General features: G+C 42.9%; 1 protein-coding gene across 5 annotated transcripts in view; it reads right to left on the bottom strand.

Moving 5' to 3' along the window:
- Positions 1-6,295: 6,295 nt before the first annotated feature.
- The window catches only part of RASSF8 (Ras association domain family member 8), a 109,169-nt gene continuing 88,872 nt past the window's right edge, over positions 6,296-26,592 (bottom strand). For all 5 annotated transcript variants that reach the window (XM_083701601.1, XM_083701603.1, XM_083701602.1 and 2 more), the window contains 4 exons: positions 23,895-24,093; positions 14,813-15,699; positions 10,644-10,788; positions 6,296-10,298 (listed from right to left, as the gene is read on the bottom strand). In XM_083701601.1, coding sequence (XP_083557727.1) covers positions 10,177-10,298; positions 10,644-10,788; positions 14,813-15,699; positions 23,895-23,997 — 1,257 coding nt within the window. In that variant the 5' untranslated portion in view covers positions 23,998-24,093 and the 3' untranslated portion in view covers positions 6,296-10,176. The remainder of the gene's footprint in view (positions 10,299-10,643; positions 10,789-14,812; positions 15,700-23,894; positions 24,094-26,592) is intronic.

The raw sequence follows: 26,592 nt of genomic DNA, 5'->3' as shown, positions 1-26,592 counted from the left end.
AAGAGGGAGTGAGAAAGGAAAACGAAGTGAGAATTAAATCCTTCCACAGCTGCATAGTAAGAATAAACCAACAGTTAGGAGGTTTTTCCCTTTCAGGCATGGAAAGTTGCACCTGCTGAATTTCTGCTAGTTGTTAAAAAGCACAGGGGGCACCTCACGTGTTTAGTAAGTGAAGGAGCCAGTTTGGGCCTGAAATATTGCTAAGTTCACTCCCCTCCCCACTATCCCATCCAGAAGCAGAGTTTTCAATTTGTTTTGTAATTTCAGGACAGGAAGAAATGGAATAAGATCATATCCTCTACTGCTAGGAAAGCATCACCTGTTGAATGCTTGCCTGTCATGCAGCTGCCACAGGCACAGAGCTTTCTTCTGAGCCAAATGCTCATGTGGCTTATATCACACCTCAGATATCAACAGCTTTGTTTAGTCTTGGAAGACCATGCTGGGCACTTTGAGTACCACTGCCTGGAGCAGGACTGCTGTCTTTAAATAATGTTTTAGATTCAAGGCAGGCAACATTTCAAAGCAAGCTATTAAAATCCAGCATATGAAACATTTTTTAAAAATCTGCCTTTAGCAAAAAAAACCATCCCATCTTATGCCAAGCAATAGCATACATTTCAGACCTTCAGATTAGAGGAAGGACTCTTCAAATATCTGAATCCAGTGCTTCTGGCACCTTTGTAGGCTTCCCAGTATTATAATGTCCATAGACCACCAGGCATGGACAGAAACCTGGGAGGCTGCACTAAGCTTGTGTGGAAACTTAGTGCTAGAGTTAGACGGGTCCCCCAGAGTCATCTAGTCCAACCTCCTGCACTGCTGTGGCATGAGATGCCTAGCAAGGCCAGCAGGACAAATAAAAGCTTTAATCCCAGCAGAAATATTAACTTATTGTGATTTTGAAGAAGTCCTGTTTCTGGATCAGCCCTGTATTTTTTAGGGAACTCAAAACTACCATTATTGATGCTACTAGAAGCTATCTCCTGAAACACAATATTCTGGTACTTGGAGTGCAGCTGGAGTGCAGCAGAGTCAAAGTGCAATGTGAAAAGGTGTTGCTCAAACCATCATCTTAATCTAAAATATATTAATTTCCCATGTGGTTGCATCTTCTGGCTCCCAAAATCAATACAGCCTCTGTACACGATACTGTGGTGATATTATAAGAGTGGTTTATGGGAATGGGTTAGAACCTGAGAAACAATTAGCTACAATCAGTCTACTGAGATTTCAGTGTAAGCATTTATGTTAATTAGCTGGATAAGTTAGTGTTTGTTGTTTTCTTACCTTCTGAGCTATTTTAATCTATATAACTATTTGGGTTTTTCTTTCTTGTAGAGTTTTGTTTTAGTCTGTATTTTTTTTATGAAAAACAGAGGACAAACAGGCTGTAGCCTGGGAGAACTCCTGGATTCCAATTGGTTGCTTTAGACTGCTTTGTCAGCTGCAGCCACTGCTGCCCTGGGTAGCCTGGCCTCAGTTGCCCCTGCTCTGGTGAAGTCCCACCTGGACTAATGCAATGTTGTCTATGTGAGACTGACATGGAAGGTGCTTTTGGAAGAAAGCTCAGCTATAAATGTAATAAATATGTGATGTCTTTAAATGAGCAAGGGAGGAATGGAAGTCTCCGTCTCAGCCATCTGCTAAAGGGAAGTTGTCTTGCATATCACAAGGCACTTAAACACCATTTTGGTACCATGATAATAGTAATAATTTATTATTTGTACCCCGCCCATCTGGCTGGGTTTCCCCAGCCACTCTGGGCGGCTTCCAGCGGAGATGAGAAATACACTAAAATGTCACATATTAAAAACTTCCCTGAACAGGGCTGCCTTCAGATGTCTTCTGAATGTCAGGTAGTTGTTTATCGCTTTGACATCTGATGGGAGGGCATTCCACAGGGCGGGCGCCACTACCGAGAAGGCCCTCTGCCTGGTTCCCTGTAACTTGGCTTCTCGCAGTGAGGGAACCGCCAGAAGGCCCTCGGAGCTGGACCTCAGTGTCCGGGCAAAACGATGGGGGAGGAGACGCTCCTTCAGATATACTGGACCGAGGCCATTTAGGGCTTTAAAGGTCAGCACCAACACTTTGAATTGTGCTCGGAAACGTACTGGGAGCCAATGTAGGTCTTTCAAGACCGGTGTTATATGGTCTCGGCGGCCGCTCCCAGTCACCAGTCTAGCTGCCGCATTCTGGATTAGTTGTAGTTTCCGAGTCACCTTCAAAGGTAGCCCCACGTAGAGCGCATTGCAGTAGTCCAAGCGGGAGATAACCAGAGCATGCACCACTCTGGCGAGACAGTCTGCAGGCAGATAGGGTCTTAGCCTACGTACCAGATGGAGCTGGTAAACAGCTGCCCTGGATACAGATTTGACCTGTGCCTCCATGGACAGCTGTGAGTCCAAAATGACTCCCAGGCTGTGCACCTGGTCCTTCAGGGGCACAGTTACCCCATTCAGGACCAGGGAATCCTCCACACCTGCCCGCCTCCTGTCCCCCAAAAACAGTACTTCTGTCTTGTCAGGATTCAACCTCAATCTGTTAGCCGCCATCCATCCTCCAACCGCTTCCAGACACTCACACAGGACCTTCACCGCCTTCACTGGTTCTGATTTAAAAGAGAGGTAGAGCTGGGTATCATCTGCATACTGATGAACACCCAGCCCAAACCTCCTGATGATCTCTCCCAGAGGCTGCATGTAAATGTTGAAAAGCATGGGGGAGAGGACAGAACCCTGGGGCACCCCACAAGTGAGAGCCCAGGGGTCTGAGCACTCATCCCCCACCACCACTTTCTGAACACGGCCCAGGAGGAAGGAGCGGAACCACTGTATGACAGTGCCCCCAGCTCCCAGCCCCTCAAGACGGTCCAGAAGGATGTCATGGTCGATGGTATCAAACGCCGCTGAGAGATCCAGCAGAACTAGGAAACAGCTCTCACCTTTGTCCCTAGCCCGCCGGAGATCATCAACCAGTGCGACCAAGGCAGTTTCAGTCCCATGATGAGGCCTGAATCCCGACTGGAAGGGATCCAAATGGTCCGCTTCTTCCAGGCGTGCCTGGAGTTGTTCAGCAACCACTCGCTCAATCACCTTGCCCAAGAATGGAAGGTTTGAGACTGGGCGATAATTGGCCATCGTGGCCGCATCTAAAGATGGTTTTTTAAGAAGCGGTTTAATAACCGCCTCTTTCAGCGGGTCTGGGAAGGCTCCCTCACGGAGGGAAGCATTCACCACCCCACGAAGCCCATCGCCCAGTCCTTCCCAGCTAGCTTTTATAAGCCAGGATGGGCAAGGATCCAGGAGACAGGTGGTTGGCTTCACTCGTCCAAGCAGCCTGTCCACATCCTCGGAGGTAACAGATTGGAATTGATCCCACACAACTTGACCAGACAGGACTCTAGCACTCTCCCGCCCTGGCCCTGCTCCCACGGTGGAGTCTACTTCTTCCCGAATCTGAGCGATTTTATCTGCAAAAAAATTTTGCAAAATCATTGCAGGAGAACATGTGGCCCATACTGGACCCCGATGTAGCAGGTGGTTCCACTAAATTGTGAACCACCTGAAAGAGTCTCCTGCTGCTGTTTTCTGCAGATGCAATAGAGGCGGTGAAGAAAGTCTTCTTCGCCGTCGCTATCGCCACTTGGTAGGCTCGACGTTGAGCTCTAACCTGTGTCCGGTCAGATTCGGAATGAGTTATCCGCCACCGGCGCTCTAGCCGTCTCAACGATTGTTTCATTGCCCTCAGATCCGTGGAAAACCACGGGGCTCTCCGGGCTCCATGCAATCGGAGAGGGCGCTTCGGAGCCAAACAGTCAATAGCCCTGGTTAACTCCACATTCCAGCGGGCCACCAGGGAATCGGCTGAAAGGCCATGAACATGGGATAAAGCATCCCCTACCACTCTCTGGAAACCATTTGGATCCATTAAGTGGCGGGGGCGGACCATCCGAATTGGTCCCACCTCCCTGCAGAGGGGATGGGTCGCAGAGAAGTCCAGTTGCACCAGGAAGTGGTCTGACCATGGCACTTCTTTCGTTTCACTTTTACTTAGTGTCAGATCACCAACATCCGTAGAGGTAAACACCAGGTCCAAGGCATGTCCGCGGCTATGGGTTGGGCCAGACTTATTCAGGGACAGCCCCATGGAGGCCATGCTTTCCACGAAGTCCCGAGCGGCCCCTTGTAAGGTCGTGTCAGCATGGATGTTAAAATCCCCTAGGACAACCAAGCTAGGTGTCTCCAGGAGAACATCCGCCACGACCTGAAGCAGCTCGGGCAGGGAATCCTTGGTGCAGCGGGGAGGTCGGTACACCAAAAGGAATCCTGTAATGCCCCTATTGCCCAACTTCCAGAACATGCACTCAGAAAACTGGGTCTTACCAATAGGACGCCTGGTGCAAACTAATGACTTCCGAAAAATCACTGCAACCCCCCCTCCCCGCCCACATGACCTGGGTTGCTGTGCGTAAGAGAAACCTGGTGGACAAGCAGCGGCAAGGACAGGCCCATCTGCTTCATCCAACCAAGTCTCTGTTACACATGCCAGGTCAAGTCCTCCATCCATGATCAAGTCATGGATGGCAGTGGTCTTATGAATCATTGACCTGGCATTGCACAGCAACACTTTCAGGTCATGTGGGTATCCCTTGCTGATTCTAGTATTCATCCGGTCAGGACCAGACCCGGAGGCAGGGATAGTCCTCAGACAACGACTAAACCTGCCTCCTCTGGAATGACATGGTCTGGTCTTAGCGTAACTCCTCCTCCTACCCGTGATCACTGAGATCGGTTGTCCCAGTGCATTCCCCCCGTGAAACATATCCCAGCCATTTTGTGGGCTGGGGCCCATTCCCCGGCAGCCCTGACCCCTCCCCTTAAGAACAAAATAACCCCTTTAAAAAAACAACAAAAAACAACAACACAAATAAAACAGTACAAACAAAAAACAATAAAATTTACAAAAATTACAAAAACATAAAATCAAACAAATTCCCAGGCCCAATAAACATCCACCCCCCCCCCCATACAAAAAATTCAAAATAAAATTTTTAAAACATTTTAAAAGCACTCTGCACCCCTCCAGCAGTAACAGCAACTGTCCTAGTGAGGCCCGTCAGGCCCTGCCCTGGGCCAGGTGGTAAGTGGCAGGAAGGAGCAGGGCCCCCAGACACTCACACAGGAGAGTCCTCCTGGGCAGCAGAGTCCAGCAGTCCCTGTGAGGCTTCAGGCCCCGCCCCAGGCCAGATGGTGAGTGGCAGGAAGGAGCAGGGCCCTCCGACACTCACATACAGGAGAGTCCTCCTGGGCAGCAGAGCGCAGCAGTCCCTGTGAGGCTTCAGGCCCCGCCCCAGGCCAGATGGTGAGTGGCAGGAAGGAGCAGGGCCCTCAGACACTCACATACAGGAGAGTCCTACCAGGGGAGCTTATGCATATATGGAGCAGTTGTGCAGCAGCAATGCCTCCCAAGTATAGAAGCCTCTTGCTGCCCTCTTGTGTTAACTACACTGCACTTCGCCTTAGGCAAATCAGAGCCTCAGCAACCTCTGCACATTTTTTCCTTAGCACTTGACAGACCAACATAATTTTGTTTATCCTAGTGCAACGTCCCAGAAAGCTTGTCCCGCTGGAACCTCTTGTTCGTTGCCTTAATTTGACAAACACCAATGCTGAAGAAACAGCACCAGAGCAGTCCCTGGAGCACTTGTACACTCAGGGATGTGGGTGGTGCTGTAGTCTAAGCCAATGAGCCTCTTGCGCTTGCCCATCAGAAGGCTGGCCGTTCGAATCCCCACAACGGAGTGAGCTCCCGCTGCTCTGTCCCATCTCCTGCCAACCTAGCAGTTCAAAAGCACACCTGTGCAAGTAGATCAATAGGTACCGCTGTAACAGGAAGGTAAACAGCATTTCCATGCACTCTTCCGTGCACCCAATTGTCTTCTTCTATCTCCTTTTCTTAACTTTATTCTCAACAACAAAGCCCCAAGTGTGGTCGGTCGCACATGACCCACTCACCAACAGGGAAATGACACAAGCAGAAGGAAATGGCACTGTCACACAAAACACACAGTCATGGGATTTGTCTGTAACCTTTTTTGCAGCTGTGTGGTATAGAGCCTTCTCAAGTTTAAGTGTGCCTGTGAGGAATCTGCTGAAGAGGAATCAACTTTACTTCGAAGTTCAAAGCAAAATCGTGCACAGTTCTATTGTTGTGAAGCATTAATGCTGGTTTTAACATTAAAAACGTTAGTTTTATTTTGATACCTGTATAAATACACAATTAAATGGAGTCGTTTTTAAATTTGCTACTGTATTGGCAATGAAAACTTTATTTCCAAAAGTAAAGCAGCAAAAATACTGAATAAATAAATTGACAGAATGGTTTGTTTTGTCATCTCCATATAACTGACAGCCTTCATACAAATTAAAATATTGTAATGAATAGAATAAACCAATGGTCTTAAAAAAAGGCTAGGATATAAAAAAGTAACACTTTTGACATAAAAAATACAGCACAGAACTAAAATAAATCTGAATACAGTTTTTTCTATTTAATGGATAATTAAGGCCCAATTAACATATGGCAAAGCACATTTGGAATTCATGTAAATTTGAGAGTTGGGGCAGGGGTGGTGATGAGAAAGTATTATTCATTCTACCACCCCATAAACGTACAATATTGCAGCTACAAGGTACAAACCATGTTACCAACCTAAACCTCCTCAAATTACATATTAGAGACACAAAGGTTCTTTTGAAAGCTGCTGTTCTTAAGATTCATGTGAATGAGCAGACCCATGAACGATGAACATTTGTCTTCAGGTCTCATACATATGTAGGGCAATGGTCACACTTTGAGCCGGCCCCCTGAAATCAATGGACTTTAGTCATTTGCTTTTATTTCAATGGGTCTAACTCAAAATACAGCTAACAGTTTCACCCATAATCTCAAGCTTTATATTTGCAAATATTCTCAGACACGAGTGCCTCATACCAAGTGTCACCATCTCTTTAGAAATATAAATATTTCTTTTCTGAAAACCTGTGTGCTCTTAGTCACAAAGCAAAATGTCTATTTGAGGGCACACTTTAACAAACATAATACTGACTGAGGTAATGCGAATCTTCCCAGACCCAGAGGCCCTTTACAATGACCCTGAGATCAATAAGATCAGCTGCTAAATTATGTCCCTAACACCCTTGGAAATATTTATGGTTAATTTCAAGGCAAGGGTGATGCTTCTTTGTTTTTTAAGTTGGGGGGTGAGCCTGGACCAAGTCTATTTGCACCCCTGGGCCAAACACAGGCTCCTGGACAGACTTCTCCAGGTCCCTCAGTTGTCAACGCAGTGGCAAAGGGAGGACACCAGTTGCCCCCAAGGAACTTTGCCAGGGGTCACTTTCCAGGTGGGGCTTCCCACACACAGGTTATGGACCTGGCACTCATTCCCTTTGCCAAGGAATCCTCCACCCCCAATGCTGCCACAAATACTGACTTAAACTCAAAAAAATAAGTTTGCTCTTGTATAGGACTTGACAAGAAATGCATATATGCTCAAGAAAAATTGGCTACCACACCACTCTGTTGATTTTGTGTCTCATGCTTGACTATTTTTCTCCTTCCATGTTAATGCCAATTTGAGAACTCCAAACCACCCAGGGCTTAGTTGTTCTGACTAGTGAAACAGTAGATTAACGCAGTCTATTGTCTCATTTGTTGACAGGGGGGAAAGGAAAAATAGTCTCTACGGACTTTTTTATTTTAAGAAAGATATTTTATATTTTCACAGGTTTATTTCAAGAGTAACATTTCTAGTGATAACCATGAAAATCAAACACATTTCTGTGTGTTTTCATATATTTGTTTCAGTTTGAAATGCATCTTTATTTATTTTTAGAATATAGCAATGAATGAGGAGCATTTTAAATGGAAATGGAAGCTTGATTTAAATGTTGGTCTGCTTATTAAATTAATCAAGCTATTGGTTTCTATAAACTATTTTATTTTTAAAGGACTTTAGAGATATACCCCTTAAATGTTCTGCTTTGTGAATAAATAGGTGTCTGCATATGATGCACTGACTTGAGCAATCTCCTACAATGAAGGGTCTGAATAGACTGTGTTGACCTAGGGGCATGATCCATATAAAACAGTCCCCTTAAATCCCAATGAAATGAATGAGATTTAAGCATTTAATTTTACGCTAAAGTCCCAATTCAATGAGATTCCAATTTCTGGAAACTTTAAGGCTAGCATTTGTCTTAAAAACGATTCCTGAACTTATGGGTAAATGAGGGCCAAACTGTCTGCAGGAGCAATCCTAAAATGTTGCCAAGAAAGTCAAAGAGCCCTTTATGAATCTGATGATACTAGTTGTTGTTCACGCAAACTGAAAAATAGGTGAGGTCTGGATTCTAGTATGTACCTTGTAATCTCTTGAAATACCCAGAAATAATTATGATCTTACAGTTCTGTTTCAATACATGAGTCAAATAATCATAGATCCAGTTATCAAAACAAAACTCGCCATGCACAAGGATTTTTATGCACTTATTCCTATTTCGCTTGCACATGCACTTTTCTTCTCTACACCTACCTCTATTGTTCTTGGTTTCATAAATGAATGAGTTCCCATTTTAAAAGAGGGCAGTTTCATTGGAGTCTTTTTTGCATTGTAACAAAGGAGCAGAAAAGTTTGGGTTGTTGTTGTTTTTTTGCACTTTTACGGAACTTAAAAAAGGAATACTGTTCGGTTATTTAAGCAAGCCATTAGACTGGACCTGCACAATAGATGATCTCTCTCTTCCCACCCACCTTGCTGGAAGCTGAACACCAGCTGTGTGTGGCGAACACCATCATGTGGCTTGATAAATCTCTTGGTTTTGCTGCCTATCTGGTACTGCAGAAACAGGAGGGTTTTCAAACACCTGCCTGGCTCAATGAGTCAAAAGTAGCACATGACAGCATTATACTGAGTTATTGTGTCTTTTTGGACGAGCAAGGCCTATGACGATACAAGAATGCTGTAAGTAGGGGGGAAATACTATAGTAGAAAAAATGCTAGACAAAAAAACCAAAACAGTGATAGACTCCTTTGGTATGGCTAAAGATGTCTCATAGTGTTTTGTACTTAAGTGTATTTATTGTGGCAAAATATTTCAAATATAAATTTAATAAAAAAATCTACCTAGAAGATCTTTACATACTGAATGCCTCCTTATGAAGTGAGGATTAAGTCCCATGGAATAAATTGTTGTAAAAATCCTGCAATGATTCCAACATAACATAATTTGCAACAGAGAAAAAATATCAGAGGCTATTTTAAAGATTCTGCATCTTTCTCCCCTAACAACATTCTGTCATTGTGAATCACTGTAGTCTGTTTTCATTCTAAACTCATGCACGTGCAAATTCTCTCCCTCTTCTACAAATAAACACCCTTTCAGGCTGCAAACACCCTTTGAGAATGGAATTACAAATTAAGCCTGGCACAGGGCTTCCACTGAAAACGGCCCCCCTGTGTTGCATTCTCCCCTCTCCCCTGTAGCGTGCAAGATTCCTTATTCCAGGTTGTGACATTAAACTGAAGGTGGGAATGGATGTGTAGACAGGGGGGTAAATTCACAGCATGGTGACATCAGGGAATGACACAAGTGATTCTACAAGCATGAGTGGAGATGGGGAGTAATGAATATGGAGTGCTGTTTAAGGCAGCAGTCCTGGGTTGGGCTTAATATGTAGTCCTGCTCTTAGGCAAGAAGTGTTCCTATGTCATGGCAACATTCACACATCCACTGATCAAATGGAATAAATTAACCCCCCGTTTCTTGCACTACGACCAGCCATTTATGCTGCTAAGAAATAATACTTCTCTAAATGCTTCCAAAATAGCAATTAAAAAAGATAGGTATTTGCACTATAACTATTTTGCACCATTGCTGAAGTGCTCCTCCACAGTCCCTTTTGTTCTTCATTGTCATCAGTGCTTGGGGCAGGATTCCAAGTTTATTGTAGATCTGGTTTTGTAAAAAAAACAACACTCACAACAATGCTTGGCAGCTTCTGAAAGGAAGTTTTTCTCTCCCCACACATCTCTGGGAGAAGAGATGCAAGAGGGAAGTGCATATGGCCCACAGTACCTGTCTAGGTCCTTTCCAGCAGGGATATCTACTGTTATACATAAATGCCCTCTGGGTTAAAACCAGAGGACAGTGGATTCTGCAGGATCCGAAGATTGCTAGGAAGCTGTCTAGATGAACCAGGGCGCTTCAGGGATCCAGTCTGAAAAGTTGTTTCTGTGAGAGAAGAAGATATCTGTTAGCACAAAGGACAGATGAAAGACGTCTGCATCAGCTGCTCTCCCAAGTCCATTGTGATCTTGCCTAACTTTCCATGGACTAGAATCCTCCAATGCTGACATATTCACGATGATGATAATTTTATTATTTGTACTCTGCCCATCTGACTGGGTTGCCACACAAATGTACACACGTGTGCAGAAAAGAAGGTGCTTCTTTTCTCCCCCCCGCCCCCATGAAGGGGAGAAGGTGGTGTGTGATTTTGTATTTTTATTTCTTTTCTTTTTGCTTAGGAAGGGAAAGTGGATGAGTTAGGCTTATTTTGCAATTCCTACAACATACCCCTCTCAAGCTCTGTTTGGGAAGTCTCCAATTCAGTAGGTTCTGCTGGTAGCACAGTGACCTTTGTCCCTGTTTGCTGGATAAACTGCTGGAGGTTGACTTGCCGTAGCTCCTTTGTCAGCTGCTCTAGTTCTTGTTCTCTTTCCTAAAAAAAAGATGTAAACAAGCTTATTCACACATACCCAGAAACCAGGAGGGTATGGTTTCACTTTGAAACAGAAAAAAACCATGGGTGGTGTTAAAGATTTGCAATATCTGTTTTTGAGATCCTTATTCGGAATTTGCCATTTCCTCACAAAACAATTATATTACGATGAACTTTATACCGTACGTGCACATACTTCACCACAGCCCAGCACTCAAGGACCCTCAAGTCTTCTTTAGTGATAATCAAATGGTTCTTTCAGAAACTTCATGTATAACGTAAATGCCAACTCATGCACTGACATTCTGCCCTTACCTTGCCCTGGAAGCCACATTAAGGTATTTTTAAGATTCCACGTCTGTGAGTTATGGAAGCAAGAGAGGGACTGAAGGGAATGTGCAGCTCATTAAGAGAAGGGAGCACATTATGCATCAAGAGGTAAAGTAGAATTTGGTTCATCATATTTAACCCAAATCTATCAAAGCAGTCAAATTCCATCACCTGAAAAGATTGTGGAAAAACTGAAGAAATGGAGAAAATGTACATAGTGAAAATGGTTCCAAAGCTGATGTGCTGACGATTCTTAAGGTTATAGGATGTGTATTGCAATAGGGGCAGACGTTTCCTTCTCCAGTGGTAATGCTACTTGCACTTGGACGTGCTTTTGAACTGCTAGGCTGGCAGGAGCAGGGACCGAGCAACGGGAGCTCACCCTGTCACGGGGATTTGAACCACCAACCTTCTGATCAGCAAGCCCTAGGCTCTGTGGTGTAACCCACAGCGCACCCACGTCCCAGTAGTGGCCAGTAGCCAGGTGCAAAATGCGCCTGGCTAATTTAGAACAACACCCACCCACCCACAGCTATCTCCTCAGTTGATGTAAGGGGTTGGTGCTGCAAAACTAGCAGAGATAAAGCTCCAGGCGCACAGCCATGTTCTGCTTTGAAGATTTATTTACAAAGTTCAAACGGTTACAAGAGCTTCAAAGGCACGTCCGTGCCTGTCTCAATCAGATGCCTCAAATGGCGTTCTTTTGCTCCTCCCCCAGCAGGCCCATCGTCGAAAGGAACGCCTCTTACTTCCTCTGTTCTGTGAAAAGCTATTTCCGGGCTCTGAATCCCCCCTCCCTGATTCTGGCTCCGAGTCAGATGAGAGGCTGCTAATTAGCTCTTTCCGCTCTCTGTAAGTGCTTGTCTCCCCCGTCGGCTCTCTAACCGTTTGCATTTCCCTGACAGTTGATCACCAGGGAGGGGGTGGTTTGCATTTCTGCCCACCTCAACTCAGGGTCTACTTTGATTTTCTCTCTCTTTGCTGCTATCAAAAGCGGAGTCCTTGGCATGAAACATACGCTGAGGGAAGCGGGGCTGGATTAGGTCCCTTAACTGGGAGTAAGCCAGTAGGGTTTATGATGCCATGCCATGCTCTCTAGAAGTCAAACATTTACTGGCCAGAAATATGATATAACATGTGATACAGTATTTCCTCCATTGGGGTGGGGGGAGAAAGAATGTGTGAAATCAGTACACATCTATGATATGCACTCCATGCATTGAGTTCCCTGCTGCATCATGTGTGGGATACAATGTCACCCCCACACTTAGAACTTTTGCAGGATTCTTACTCGTGTATTTGATCCAACTATAATTCTTTCCACCAACATTTAAAAATCTTGTCTCTAGAATGATGGGATCTTGAAACATAAAACAGAATTAAATGGAATTCGCAGGATTTTAGCAAAGCCTAGAACATACAGAAGAGAAATGTTGGATTTATTTGTTCTAACTATATAACCTTGGGTAGCATCTTGACATTTTCAGCAATTCTGTTTCCATGTAAGAATGCAGTACCGTATTTTTCGCTCTATAACACGCACCTGACCATAACACGCACATCGTTTTTAGAGGAGGTAAACAAGGGAAAAAACATTCTGAATGAAACAGTGGATGTATCATTTTTGTGCTTCATGCTGTGGCCACAGACATGTGATCTGATGGTGAATTTGGGGTGACCCAATGCAAAAATCCTGAGAATTCCTGTGGATCCATGCTTTGTAACCACGTTTTTGCACCATTGCAGCCCCAGGCAACAGTGGGTGCGTGATTTTTTTGGTGCAGGCTGTAGCCATGGACATGCTATGTGATCTGATGGTGAATTTGGGGTGACCCAATGCAAAGATCCTGAGGATCCATGTAGATCCATGCTTTTTAACCACGATTTTGCACCATTGCAGCCCCAGGCAACAGTGGGTGTGTGATTTTTTGGGGGGGCAGGCTGTAGCCATGGACATGCTATGTGATCTGATGGTGAATTTGGGGTGACCCAATGCAAAAATCCTGAGAATTCCTGTGGATCCATGCTTTGTAACCACGTTTTTGCACCATTGCAGCCCCAGGCAACAGTGGGTGCGTGATTTTTTTGGTGCAGGCTGTAGCCATGGACATGCTATGTGATCTGATGGTGAATTTGGGGTGACCCAATGCAAAGATCCTGAGGATCCATGTAGATCCATGCTTTTTAACCACGATTTTGCACCATTGCAGCCCCAGGCAACAGTGGGTGCGTGATTTGGGGGGGCAGGCTGTAGCCATGGACATGATATGTGATCTGATGGTGAATTTGGGGTGACCCAATGCAAAGATCCTGAGGATCCATGTGGATCCATGCTTTGTAACCACATTTTAAGTGGGGAGCGAAGGAAAAACAAAGAAGGGACATGAGAGGGGTGTGCAGAGAAGCAGCTGGCTAAGAATGCAGGAGAGGGATTTAACGGGAGGGAGGAAAGAAGGGCAAAAGTTTCCCCCCACCCAAGCCAGCCATATCTCTCTCTCCCTCCCTCCCCCTCTCTCTCCCTCCCTCCCCCCTCTCTCCCTTCCCCTCTCTCCCTCCCTCCCCCTCTCTCTCCCTCCCTCCCCCCTCTCTCCCTTCCCCTCTCTCCCTCCCTCCCCCTCTCTCTCCCTCCCCCCCCTCTCTCTCCCTCCCCCTCTTTCCCTCCCTCTCCCCCAGCAGCACCGGAGCACAGAGAGGAATTAGAAGGAACGACACTCTGCTTTCCCCTCTGCTTGCCTGGAGGGGAGGGGCTTTCCCTGCTCTTTGTTCCGTTTGAGCAAACACAGCAAGGAAACAGAGGAGGGTGGGCAGTAAGACCCTGAGGCAGAATGCAGGAAAGCAGCCGCTTCCTCTTTTCAGGTTTCCCTTCTCCGTGAAGCGCGATTTGATTTTTGCCTGATTTTTCGGCTCCAGGGACCACACATTCACTCTATAACACGCACAGACATTTCCCCTTCTTTTTTAGGAGAAAAAATATGCGTGTTATAGAGGGAAAAATACGGTATTTATGAAAGATATGAGATATGGCTGCCAAATCCATACAAATATTTCTAAATCACTTTTCATCAGCAGGAGAAGTATCACTAGGTTTAATTTTATGGACTCCCAGGACTCCCAAGAGTTATTTGCTTGGTGGTAAAGGTAAAAACCCAAGCGACTAAGTAATTCTCCCTCAAGAATCTGCACAGACTACTATGTCCTCCCCACATACATCTTGGACCAATGGCTTGCTTGCCCCCCCCCCATTTGTTTTTCTATGCCATTTTAAAATTATATGCAAGAGCTCTTGAGTGTGTAGAAGGTTACATTACATTACAATTACCAGAGCTTAAACTCTTGCCACTTTTGCATTCTTCTGTCTCCACACAGGGAGAGGAACTGAAGCAAGGAAGTACAAAGTTATGTAGAAAAAATGATTGATATATCATGCCTGCTTCAGAGGGAACCATGGGATGAGGAGTGTGAGGCCCTCCAAATGTGTCTGGCCCACCATCAACTCTGACCATCCTCCAATAACATCTGCAGGGACAGGTTCCCCACAGCTGACCTACATAGTTTGTAATATACCATTCACCTTTACTCAAACATTAGACACAGTCTACTATTCCGTATATGACATGGTTGAAATCATGTCACATTGAATAATTTAGCCGACATCAAGAATTAAACCTGGCCCACGTGAGATGGACCCACTCACCTGTAACCGCTTGGTGGCTTGGCCCAGAGACCTTTCAACAGCTTTAATGCCGTTTTCCAGCCTGAGACTTTGCTGTCCCTGAATATCGATTTCACCCTTCACTTTTTCAATCTTCTCTTTGACTTCTTCTTCGTTTACTTTTAACTCCTGCACTTCCCGGTGCAACGTTTCCGCCTCAAGGCCACTTTCCATGCTATGGATCTGGGCCACATATTCCTTCAGCTTGCTTTCACAGTCCAAAATCCTGTGCCTGAGCTCCTGGAGCTGCTCCTTCAGTTGCTTCTCATTTTCTTGCTCGATCTGGAGTTCATTTTCCCAGAATTCCTCCTCTTCAATCTCTACCTCATTCCTTTTAATCTTCTGCTCCAGTTTGACAATTTCATCTTCCAGGCTGTAATTAAACTTGTGCTCCCAGTACTTGACTTCAGCATCATTTGAATCCAGCTGTTTCTCAATGGACTGAAGCTTCTCTGTCTGGAAATGAATCAGCTTCTTCAGCTCATCAACTGTTGCCTTGCAGTTGAGAACTTTCTGTTTGAACTCAGACTCTTTGCCTTTGCCAAAAATGTCCATTAATCCTTTTGCCCCTCCTGTGAAAGTCAACGATTTCCTTTTTGGCTCCCTCCTTTTTATCAATTTATCATTCTGAGGCCTTAACTTAGCCAGCGGAGGTAAGCTCTGGCGGTATAAAGTTCTTTCTGGTATCCGAGCAACACTGTCTGAAGTTGGCCTCTCGCTGAGAGATGGCCCAGTACGCCGCAATACTAACTGCACATCACTTGCATATTGCCCCCATTTGTTCAAGGAAATGATAGGATTCTCGTGAGGTGCCAGGTGTCTCTCTGTGTCTCTCCATTTTTCTATCAAGGTATACCTTCCTGTACGGCCTAGAAAAGAAAATACAATGTCTGAAACTTTGGGTAAAATATCTAGAACAGTCCAGTAGAGGGTGCCATTGCACAATGAGAGTCATAGGGAAGTCAGTAAACCAGTGTTTTTTTTCTAGAAAAATAGGCTGGTTCTCGCCATGAAGTTTTTACAGTAAGTGCCACACTTTTTAACAAAAAAGAGGTGCCAGTACTGCATACCATTGAGTACCCCCTGAAAAAAGGACTGAGTCAAACCATATTATCAATGTAGGCTGAAGCCACATAACTACCTATTTATGGAAGCTAAGGAAAACACCATCTTTAACTGATGCACTGCAGCTGGCTTATTGGGTCACAAGTATTGTGAGCTTTTTAGCATATTGTTCCATTACAGTGGTACCTTGGTTCTCAAACTCCCAAAACCCGGAAGTAAGTGTTCTGGGTTTTGAATGTTTTTCAGAAGCGGCTGTCGGCTATTGTTTCCGGGGCACCTGCACCAATCAGAAGCTGCGCAATGGTTTTCGAACATTTCGGAAGTCAAACGGACTCCCGGAATGGATTAAGTTTGGCACTTTTGTTTTTCCTATATATTTTGCTCTTTTTGTTTTTGAGGCTCTTTCGGTTAATTTGTTTTTGTGACTGTGTGGGAACCCAGTTCAGCTACTGATTGATTGACTGACTGTGTGACTGCGGAAATGGATAAAAGCCCCCCATCCAAACGATGAATATCATCAGTGCAGGTAAGAAAATAATAGTACAGTACATTGATTATTGCTTTCATTTTATGGGTCAATGGTATCATTAGATAGTAAAATTCATGTTAAATTTCTGCTTTGGGGGTTGTTTTTAAAAGTCTGGAGCAGATTAATCCGTTTTGCATTACTTTCTATGGGAAAGCACGCCTTGGTTTTGGAACGCTTTGGTTTTGGAACAGACTTCCAGAACGGATTACATTTGAGAACCATGGGAACACTGTATTTTTTAAACTGACCACCCCACTTGAGCTATGACAATCTTCATAAAAATTGAAGAGGGTTGGAAGTCTTGTTTGTTCTTCTTCATGAAAATGCAAGCTTAATAATGAACAGAGCATGAATTTGGAGCCAAAAATACTGTGGGTTATTTGTAGTGGGGCAGTTCTCTTCATTGCTTTCTAGTGGCACGTCCCATTTACGTTTGAACTCCTGATAGTAACCAACTGTCATGGATAGCAGCTGAAATGTATATGAAACAAACATAGAAAGAGGAATACTAAAGGAAAAGTGCACGGGTGCAGGTGCAATGAAATACGTTTTTTTTCACGGCAGGGCTAAGATAAGGTTACCAGATTTTTTTCAGTGAATCCAGGGACACTTTTAAACTTCCTACTAAATAGATGGATTTTGTCAGGGGGCTGATTTGTGGAAACGGGGACATTTGTATCACATACAAATACCATCTGTAACTACTGTTACTACTAGTAAGATTACTATTAGGAAAGTACCCTATTATATATTCAATATTTTATTGTTATTAGATCCTATAGGGCCTGTTTTTATGGTTCAGCATTTATGAACTCATCTTGGTCTCAATATGGCAGTGTGCTTTTTACTGTTAAATTCTCACATTCCAGTAGCTAAGCAAACTCTAAGCTGCTGTGTTAACTAGAATGTGCAAGATTACCCATAAAGAATGTAGAACTGTTATTTCCTGTTGGTCTTGGTAGGTGTTGTACTAACACTGAAGATAATTAAGTTACGTGAGAGGATTTTATATATAAAAAAAGATTACTTCCAAGTATCAAAAATATTTACATAACAAGAAATGACATGAAAATATAGAACACATGCAAAAAACAACCACCATAGCTGTAATAAGCACAAGTACATTTCAAAAGTGTTATAAGAATTTTAAGATGCTGGAAATGGCCTTTCTTGGAGAAGTCTTACCCAATGATTTCTCTGACTTGTCCCAATGGAGAAGAAGAAAAGCCTTCCTGATAGAGTCATAGAGATTAAGATGGCTGGACCCAACACTGACTTTTCTGCCTAATGTTTATACCCTGAAACTTATGAACATTGCTAGTAATATCCAACTTAAAAGGCTCTCAGATAATCAGGAACAATTGAGTTATTTAGTTTCAGGTTATGAAATATTATGTGATTATATTAACCAGTTTGAACTGGGAAAAGAAGAACATAGAGCATAACGTAAACATATGCTGGAATGGAAAACTATTATTTATGAAACAAAGCAATGTAAAGAAATAATAATTGAGATTTGATTTGACAGTGAGACTGCTTTGTACTGAAGTGTTTTCCTTCTTGGCTCTTAAATTTATGATAAAATTAGAAAGATATCAAGCTAAGACTGTAAACACTCAAAGACAGGTCCGCTCTTAATTAGTAGTGCCAATACTATTTATTCTATACAGTGGTACCTCAGGTTACATACGCTTCAGGTTACAGACTCCACTAACCCAGAAATAATACCTTGGGTTAAGAACTTTGCTTCAGGATGAGAACAGAAATTGTGCTCCGGCGGCACAGCAGCAGCAGCAGGAGGCCCCATTAGCTAAAGTAGTGCTTCAGGTTAAGTCTAGAGTATATATGCTCACAATAACACTTTATGAGGCCGACACTGAATTGTGTTTTAATATTTATTGGAATTGCAAAATATTGGCTGTTAAGGGTTACTATGATGTATGGTGCCATGCATCATTATGTATTGTTCGTTTGTTCTTACCAGAGAACAATTGCAACCTATATATTATTTGTTAATATTAATAATCTAACTGAATCTAACAATCTAACAATAAACCTAACTGAAATTATTGAGTCACATGCAGAGCCAAGATGTAGACTGGAATCAGCATACACTTTGGGAAGCTAAAACATCTATTTGTGGGTTGCAATGAACAATGTAAAAAGGTAAAGGTACCCCTGCCCGTACGGGCCAGTCTTGACAGACTCTGGGGTTGTGCGCCCATCTCACTTAAGAGGCCAGGGGCCAGCGCTGTCCGGAGACACTTCCGGGTCACGTGGCCAGCGTGACATCGCTGCTCTGGCGAGCCAGAACCGCACACGGAAACGCCGTTTACCTTTCCGCTGGTAAGCGGTCCCTATTTATCTACTTGCACCCGGAGGTGCTTTCGAACTGCTAGGTTGGCAGGCGCTTGTGGTAAAAAGCAGCCTATCCTGGTAAGGTAAAGGGACCCCTGACCATTAGGTCCAGTCGGGGCCGACTCTGGGGTTGGGGTGCTCATCTTGCTTCACAGGCCGAGGGAGCCGGCGTACAGCTTTCAGGTCTTGTGGCCAGCATGACTAATCCACTTCTGGCGAACCAGAGCAGCGCACGGAAACACCATTTACCTTTCCGCCGGAGCAGTACCTATTTATCTACTTGCACTTTGATGTGCTTTCGAACTGCTAGGTTGGCAGGAGCAGGGACCAAGCAATGGGAGCTCACCCCATCGCGGGGATTCGAACCACCGACCTTCTGATCGGCAAGCCCTAGACTCTGTGGTTTAAGCCACATGTGGTAAATGCAGCCTATCCTGGCAATTTAAGCATCTCTTTAAAAATTAAGGAGGGAAACAATAAAGCAGCGTTGGTGATGTTCAGGGGGTGGGGGGTGGGGAAACTATGATCCAACACAATTAATTAAGGTCCAGAGCTTTTAGACTATTTAATAATGCTATTAAAGACTTCTTGTGCCAGCCAGAGAGAGATTTAACTGTAAGCTGTGTTTCAAATCAAGCCAACTGCTTAGCGTAGTCTGCAATTTCAGGTTGGTTTGTTGTTAAAAACTATTACAGTGCTAAAACCAAAAAATGAAGAAAAACAAGGGGTAACACCTACATTTGCAAAATAATCAAGAACCTAAGTAAAGTGCAGAACAAATAAGCAGCTGTTCATGACTGGGATTATAGTTTGAGAGCTTTGAGTTTTCGTAAGAAACTTGTTTCTACTTTGCAGAATTAAATAATTAGAGCTGGTCTATAAGTGACATTCACCATAGATTCAGGTCATTTCCTTCCCCATGCAGTCCCAAGTCCTACTGCACTCCCTTTGTGATTTTGCACCACTCTGCCATTTCTTCTGATGGTTATAAACATGCTAAGTCTCCAACTCTATGCATGGTTATTAATATTCATGGTAAGCAATACATGAAAAAGCTTTGAAAATACCATGGTTTCATGATAGCTTTCCTCTTTTCTCGTTCTCTGGTGGCTCAATGTGCTTTTGAAACCACTGTGTTGGGACTGCTGAGATGTGTGAACTGCAGTTAAATTAGCTGAAACACTGGATGTAGGAGTGAAAGACGCAACAGTGGCAGCTCAGAGTTCTTGGAAATAATAATAATAATAATAATAATAATAATAATAATAATAATTTATTTATACCCCACCCATCTGGCTTATGAAGAGAAGATCAACACTGGTGAGGACTCATCATCGAGCCTACCTAGTGGCAGAGAAGACTGCAAAGAAGGACTACTTTGCTGCCCCCATTGCATCCTGATTGTGCCGTCCAGCAGAGCTTTACCGGGTAATGTGGGGCATGTTACAGTCTGGCCTGAAGGAGGTGGAAGAAACAACAGCAGCTTGCTGTGACTTTTTGCAAAACATTTTGAAGAAAAATTCACTTGCATCCATTGGGATGCACTGGGATCTCGCACCCGCTGTTACAGCATATGAATCTCATGGGGTGTGCAGAGCACTGCTTAGTCCTGTTTTGTTGGATGAATTTCAGTTGGTAAGGCTTGAGAATGCGGACAAGGTGCTTGGATCAGTCAGGACAACCACATGCATCCCGGACCCTTGCCTCTCGTGGCTGATAAATGCTAGCAGGATCCGCCGTGCGCCGCCAGAAGCAACAAAACAAGAAGAATAGGAGCGCACGGATCCCATCTGGAGATCTTTCCTCCACTGCCGCTTGCATTCCTTGTCGTTCGGCACTGGCACCCCATGCTGGGAGTGTGCACTGAAAGCGGAAAAGCCAGCAAACGAACTCAGCTTGCGCATGCAACAGGATGTGTTGCGCAGCGCCCATGTTACAGGGTGCTAGGGGCGCTGTGCGCGCAGCCGAAACAGTTAGCCGCCATGCAGCGGGGGGAGGGGGAAGCAGCAGGCGGACAGCGTGGCGACTGTGCCATGTGACATTTTGTCCCCCCTCAGCATGGAACCCACACCCACCTTCGTACACCCCCCCTGTGTGTGGGGTGCTGGCACCCCTTTTGGTTGGCGCTGTGAGTCCCTGCGTCCCGCAAGCATTCTAAAGGTAAACATTTCCTTAAAAAAGAGGTCCCCCCCTAAGAAAAGGTTGACAACTCTGGGCAACCTAGGGGCGCTAGGCGGATCTTTGATAACAGAAGGATGAGGAAGTTTTTCTTCTCCTAAGGGTTTGCACTTACAAGTCTTCTGGATTCTTCTTCCTATGAAAGTCTACCATGACCAAATTGACTTTGAGCATATTTGCAACTCTGTTCCATTTCTTCTTTTCATTTCATTTTGGTCTGTCAAGTTGCTGCTGTTGCCTAAAAGGTTGCAGTTCTCTCTCAGTCACAAGGCTTGAAATAGCAGTTTTACACAAAAATTTACACAAAAGTAAATAATGTAGCCTCAGATATCAGATGTTTCCTCCCTCATTTTCTATTAATTTGGTGAAAGTAGAATGAATGTAAGAGACTTGACACCATGATACACCATTAAAAATGTTTGCAACTCTCCCCCTTACTATGCAAAATTCCTATAATTCTCATGTAAGTATTACAAAGCATTACCTAAGGATTTCAAAGTGAAAACAGTCGAAGTATTGCATATGCAAATTTCAGAAAGCTTATCAGAATAGCTATTTGAATTTGTCTGAATCTGCACAGCATGAAACAGGATTTTAAGCACAATTTCCCATTAAAACAGAGATACTGACATATTTTAAATCACATTATGGATACAGCAGCTTGAATGCTGCAAAGACTTCCATAGGTAAAAAAGGTATACAAATACATATCCAATTTATGTCAGAATAGATATGAAAATTAAATTGTTCAGGATGCATAACCTGATAGCACTCATTCTCTCTGGAGGAAGATATATTAATGAAATTAAATTCTAGATTTAAATACCTCCACCCAAATCTCTTCTTAAAAGATTGATAAAAGAAAAAGAAATTACAAAATTAAACAGCTACTTTCAGCCAATTAGTGTAGCAGTGGTAATAGGTTCACAATAGCAAAGGAATTGAAAGTCTCATTTGTCAGTGTGGGAATATTAATAGCAAATAGAGCTTCAAGGATCATAATCTGCAGCACACAGAATACAGAGTTGTTAAGTACTGAAGCAAAGCCACTTACTCTGAGTTTTTGTTTTATCACAGAGATTGTGTGGGCTGTTAAACAAGCAGCAGTGGTACATCTACTTTTTCTTCTTGGAGATCTGAACTATTTTAGCTAACATAGATCACATTCACAACTGGTTAAAATGGGTTAGAACCATGTGGGTGAACCTGAATAAACCAGAGAAAAGCACCAGGCTCACTCTTCCCTTTTCCCTTTTCTTCCTTCCACATGGCCAGGAAGAGAACGTGAAAGAATCCTGGCTTAGTGTTTATTTGAACCAAGGATTCTGATTTAAAATGAACTTTATAAGTTTCATTAACAAGCCATCTTCAAATCGTAGGCTAGGAATATGGTTTGCTAAACTATCTAGAGTTTCACCTAAAGCAGGGTTCCTCGTTTGAATAAAATAAAAAAACTAGGATTCTTTTAAAGTAAAATAAATCAAAGTCCTCTTCACAACCACAAGGGAGAGGAGAGGAAAAGTGCTGTATTTTTCGCTCTATAAGACGCACCAGAACTTAAGACGCACCTAATTTTTGGAGGAGGAAAACAAGAAAAAAAAATATTCAGAATCCCAGAAGCCAGAACAGCAAGAGGGATCTGGCTTCTGGGATAGCCTTTTGCTGTTCTGGCTTCTGGGATAGCCGTGTGTAGCCTCTCCCGGGCGAGGTGCCCTTCTCCCTCCTCGGGGAAAAGCCCCCAAGAACTGCACACGTGCGCCACGCGGCTCTTTAAAGGGAGCGCTGAGCAGAGCCTCCCGCCTGCATTCGCTCCATAAGACGCACACAGATTTCCCCTTACTTTTTAGGAGGGGAAAAGTGCGTCTTATGGAGCAAAAAATACGGTACATGTGAAAGAAGAAAGAGGTTGTTCAGTTTCCAGTAAGTGTAAGCAAAGTGTATATAAAGTGGCCACTGCCACAGTGTCCTTTCTCTTGGCAGATCAAGATGAGCAGGTGACAGCAAAGGTTGCAAGGTTTTTAGCTGGGGCAATTAGAATAAGATCCACTATTTGACTAATTTGATTCAAAACCCTAAAATGTATTTTACATAATTGACTTTTTATTTCTATTCTTTGTATATCGTATTGTTGTTTTATTGCTATGGCTGATGGCTGATGCAAATAAAGAGTCATGCATTCATTCATTCAAAATCGTCAGAACTCATTGGTGACTGAATCTTAAATTCTAGGAAGCTTCTTATCCATTGCAATCCAAGTGCAAATCTACAGTCAGAAGCCCCATAGAAGAAATCCTCTTATAAGGAAATCAACCTTTCTCTTGACAGTGGAGGCCAAGGAGAAGAGAACATGGTGCTTTATGAAAGGTAATGTATCAAATAGGGAACCTGTGGCCCTCCAGATGCTGCTGCACTGCAACTCCCATCAGCCTGACCGTTGGTGATGCTGGCTGGGTCTGACATCTGGAGGACCAAAGGTTCCCCACTCCTACAGCAGATTAACGTATACCCTTCAAAGCCTTGCAATGTACACTCCAGTGGCCTCTGCTCAACTTCCATGTACCCCATTAGAGGGATGATAATAAAGGGAAACATCTTGAATCAAAGTTTGGTTTTGGTGCTTCAAGTATATACTGAAGCAACAAGTTGCTTGCATTATTGAAGAGTCAAACAAATGGGTTTTAGCAAAAGTGACCGCACTGGAAAACTTCCAAGAATGTTCATTTCTTCAATCAAGTCAAGTCAACAGATTCAGGTTCCATGGAGAAGCAGCAAATGGGCAGGGACCTTTTCAAGCTTTCCTCAATAGCCATGTGGTAAGAAAATACAGAAGTCATTGAAGTGCAAGCATACCTGAACAGTTGTCTTCAACAGAAAAAGTGCCCCCAACCCCCACAACACAGACTCATCTATGCACAAGGAGATTATTTCACTTACCTATTGCCTGAGCAAGAGCTATAACAACTTCCTGGCAAGTTGTAATTTCTGTGACACCACAAACGATCCTCTGGACTCCATCCACCCATACTTTCAGCTCCATGATTTACCAGGTCACCCAACAGCCATGGATGCAATTGAGATGACAAGTCACGTTTACAGCTATGCCAGATAGTGTCAACATACTGGTGGGAATTATCTGGAAAATAAAATAAAAACTCTGCTTATGATGGCCTAGAGAGACAAAAGGACTTCTCTCCTAGGTTAAACAATTTATATTTAAAATGAAATGTAACTGGTAAAAAAAGAAAAGAAATGTAAGTAGTAAAACTTCCATTATTCAACGAAGTTTATCTTTTGAAGGCAGCACTTTCTATCCTCCTCCCAACGCCCTTCGAAACAACAGAAAGGGTAATTAACTCATTTTATTATTTTATTAGGTACACATTCCTATTACTAAAGATGAAGCAACATATAAGGCTTAAAGTAAGACATGCTATTGCATAATTTAAAAAAGCAAGATTTCTCTATATTTATAGTTTTTGAAATTAACCTCCATTTACAATTTGCTTCTAAAAAGGCCAAATTTCATTTTGTTATCGCAACAAAAAATATGACTAGAAATTAGTTCCATTATTTGTACAACATAACCATTGTCAGCACTTGTTCAGTTATTTATTAGGCCTCATATGAGTATGGACAGACCTTTAACATGTCTTGGATCCTTCCTGAGATAGTCTAATTCAGCTTGATTTTGCAGAACTTTCAAGCACTATAAATGACATACAGTGTCTACCACAACAGTCTTCTGGTTGCAAGAAAGGCAAATTCAGGACCAATTAAGCAGCTATGCTACCTTAGGTTTTCCCATGTTTATAAAATAGAACACACGTATTATAATACAGAAGTAACTCAGAACAATCTATCTGCATATCATTGGGTGAAATGTACCCCTATCCATTTATTTATTTATTACATTAGCATCTTGACTTTTTTGTTTGTACCTCATTTGCCTGGCATGCCCATGGAAACAAACACGGCTTTTAAAGAGTCTTACATATGCTGAGGGCCTTCTGGCGGTTCCCTCGCTGCAAGAAGCCAAGTTACAGGGAACCAGGCAGAGGGCTTTCTCGGTGGTGGCACCCACCCTGTGGAACCCCCTCCCATCAGATGTCAAGGAAATAAACTACTACCTGACTATTAGAAAACATCTGAAGACAGCCCTGTTTAGGGAAGTTTTAAATTGTGTGTTGATGTTTTATTGTGTGTTTAATATTTTGTTGGAAGCCGCCCAGATGGGTGGGGTATGAATGAATGAATGAATGAATGAATGAATAAATGTTGGGATCCAAGAGAAACCGAAGTCCTACAGGTTCAAGGACATTTTGCATTCACACTTCTTAAGCAGCTTTCCAGGTCATTCATGTGAAAAACTGCTTTTGAAATTAACCTTTAAATCACTAGTCAGTAAGACTTGATTTAAATCATTTTTTTTACAGAAAGACTCAGTCCTGCTGGTATAATCTTAATATTTACAACCAGATGAATGTTTCATTTTTGGAATAATAAATTTTCAGAGTAGTTTTTACAGTTATATCAAAATTACTGATTTGGTTATACTATTAGAAATACATTGACAGATAATTATGAAATTATTGTGAGGTTTAATAAGTTAACTGTTTATATTTGGACAACTTTTCTACTGTACTTTATTGGAAGGAAAAAAATAATCGTTCCCTTTATAACAATTTAACCAATTTATTTAACTAAAACAATAACATTATAGCATACGTATCCATGTTTGTTAACTGATGTTGTTAAACGATTTTTTATTTTTAAAAAAACTTTAGACTGAGTTTTAGTACACATGAAAAACTTAAAACAAATCCTTATTTCCTGAGGAATAGCCTTTGGACTATAATTTAACTTAAATAGAAAACTATCTTTAGATTTTCCCTTCAAAAGCTTTTTATTTTAGAAATCCAATTTAAATTTTAAAAAATCCAATTAAAATTTTTAAAAAATCTGATCATTGATTTTTATCCACCCTGGTCTACAGCAGTTTTGTGATATGGGAGAAGCACAAATTGCTTAAAAGAAGTCAATTTCCCTGGGCATAATTGCCAATCTCTTGGTCATATATGAAGCAGGTCTTTGGATTGTAGCCATAAACTAGACTTCTTAAAACACGCGTTAGCACCAGAGATTAATCTACAGTGATTTCCACACAGTAGTTAAAAAGGAAAGAAATGTATTTGCTTTATTTTTTAAAATATTTTAAAAAATAATTTATGTACAACATAGTCCACAACAACTCATACATACAAACAAACCCACCACCACTGACAATTTAATTATAAAATTTAAACTCCTATCCCCTTACATAAAGAAAACAAACATAAAAATAAAAGACTTCCTTTATCCTGTAAATGGCCTCCTTATTTCCTTCTTGTATACTGTTTCTTTTATATGTGATTACAGTGGACACTCGGGTTGCGAACGTAATCTGTGCGCGAGGCACGTTTGCAACCCGCAGCATTCGCAACCCGCAGCGGCGCATCTGCGCACGCGCAGGTTGCAATTCGGAGATTCTGCGCATGCACAAAGCGCGATTTAGCACTTCTGTGCATGCGCAACCACTGAAACCCGGAAGTAACCCGTTCCGGGTTTCGGCGCATCTGTAACCTGAAAAAACGCA

The sequence above is a fragment of the Podarcis gaigeae genome (genome assembly GCF_964106915.1).
Source record: "Podarcis gaigeae genome assembly, chromosome: 10".
NCBI classification, from domain to species: Eukaryota; Metazoa; Chordata; class Lepidosauria; order Squamata; family Lacertidae; genus Podarcis; species Podarcis gaigeae.
This window is presented reverse-complemented; position numbering and strand designations above follow the sequence as displayed.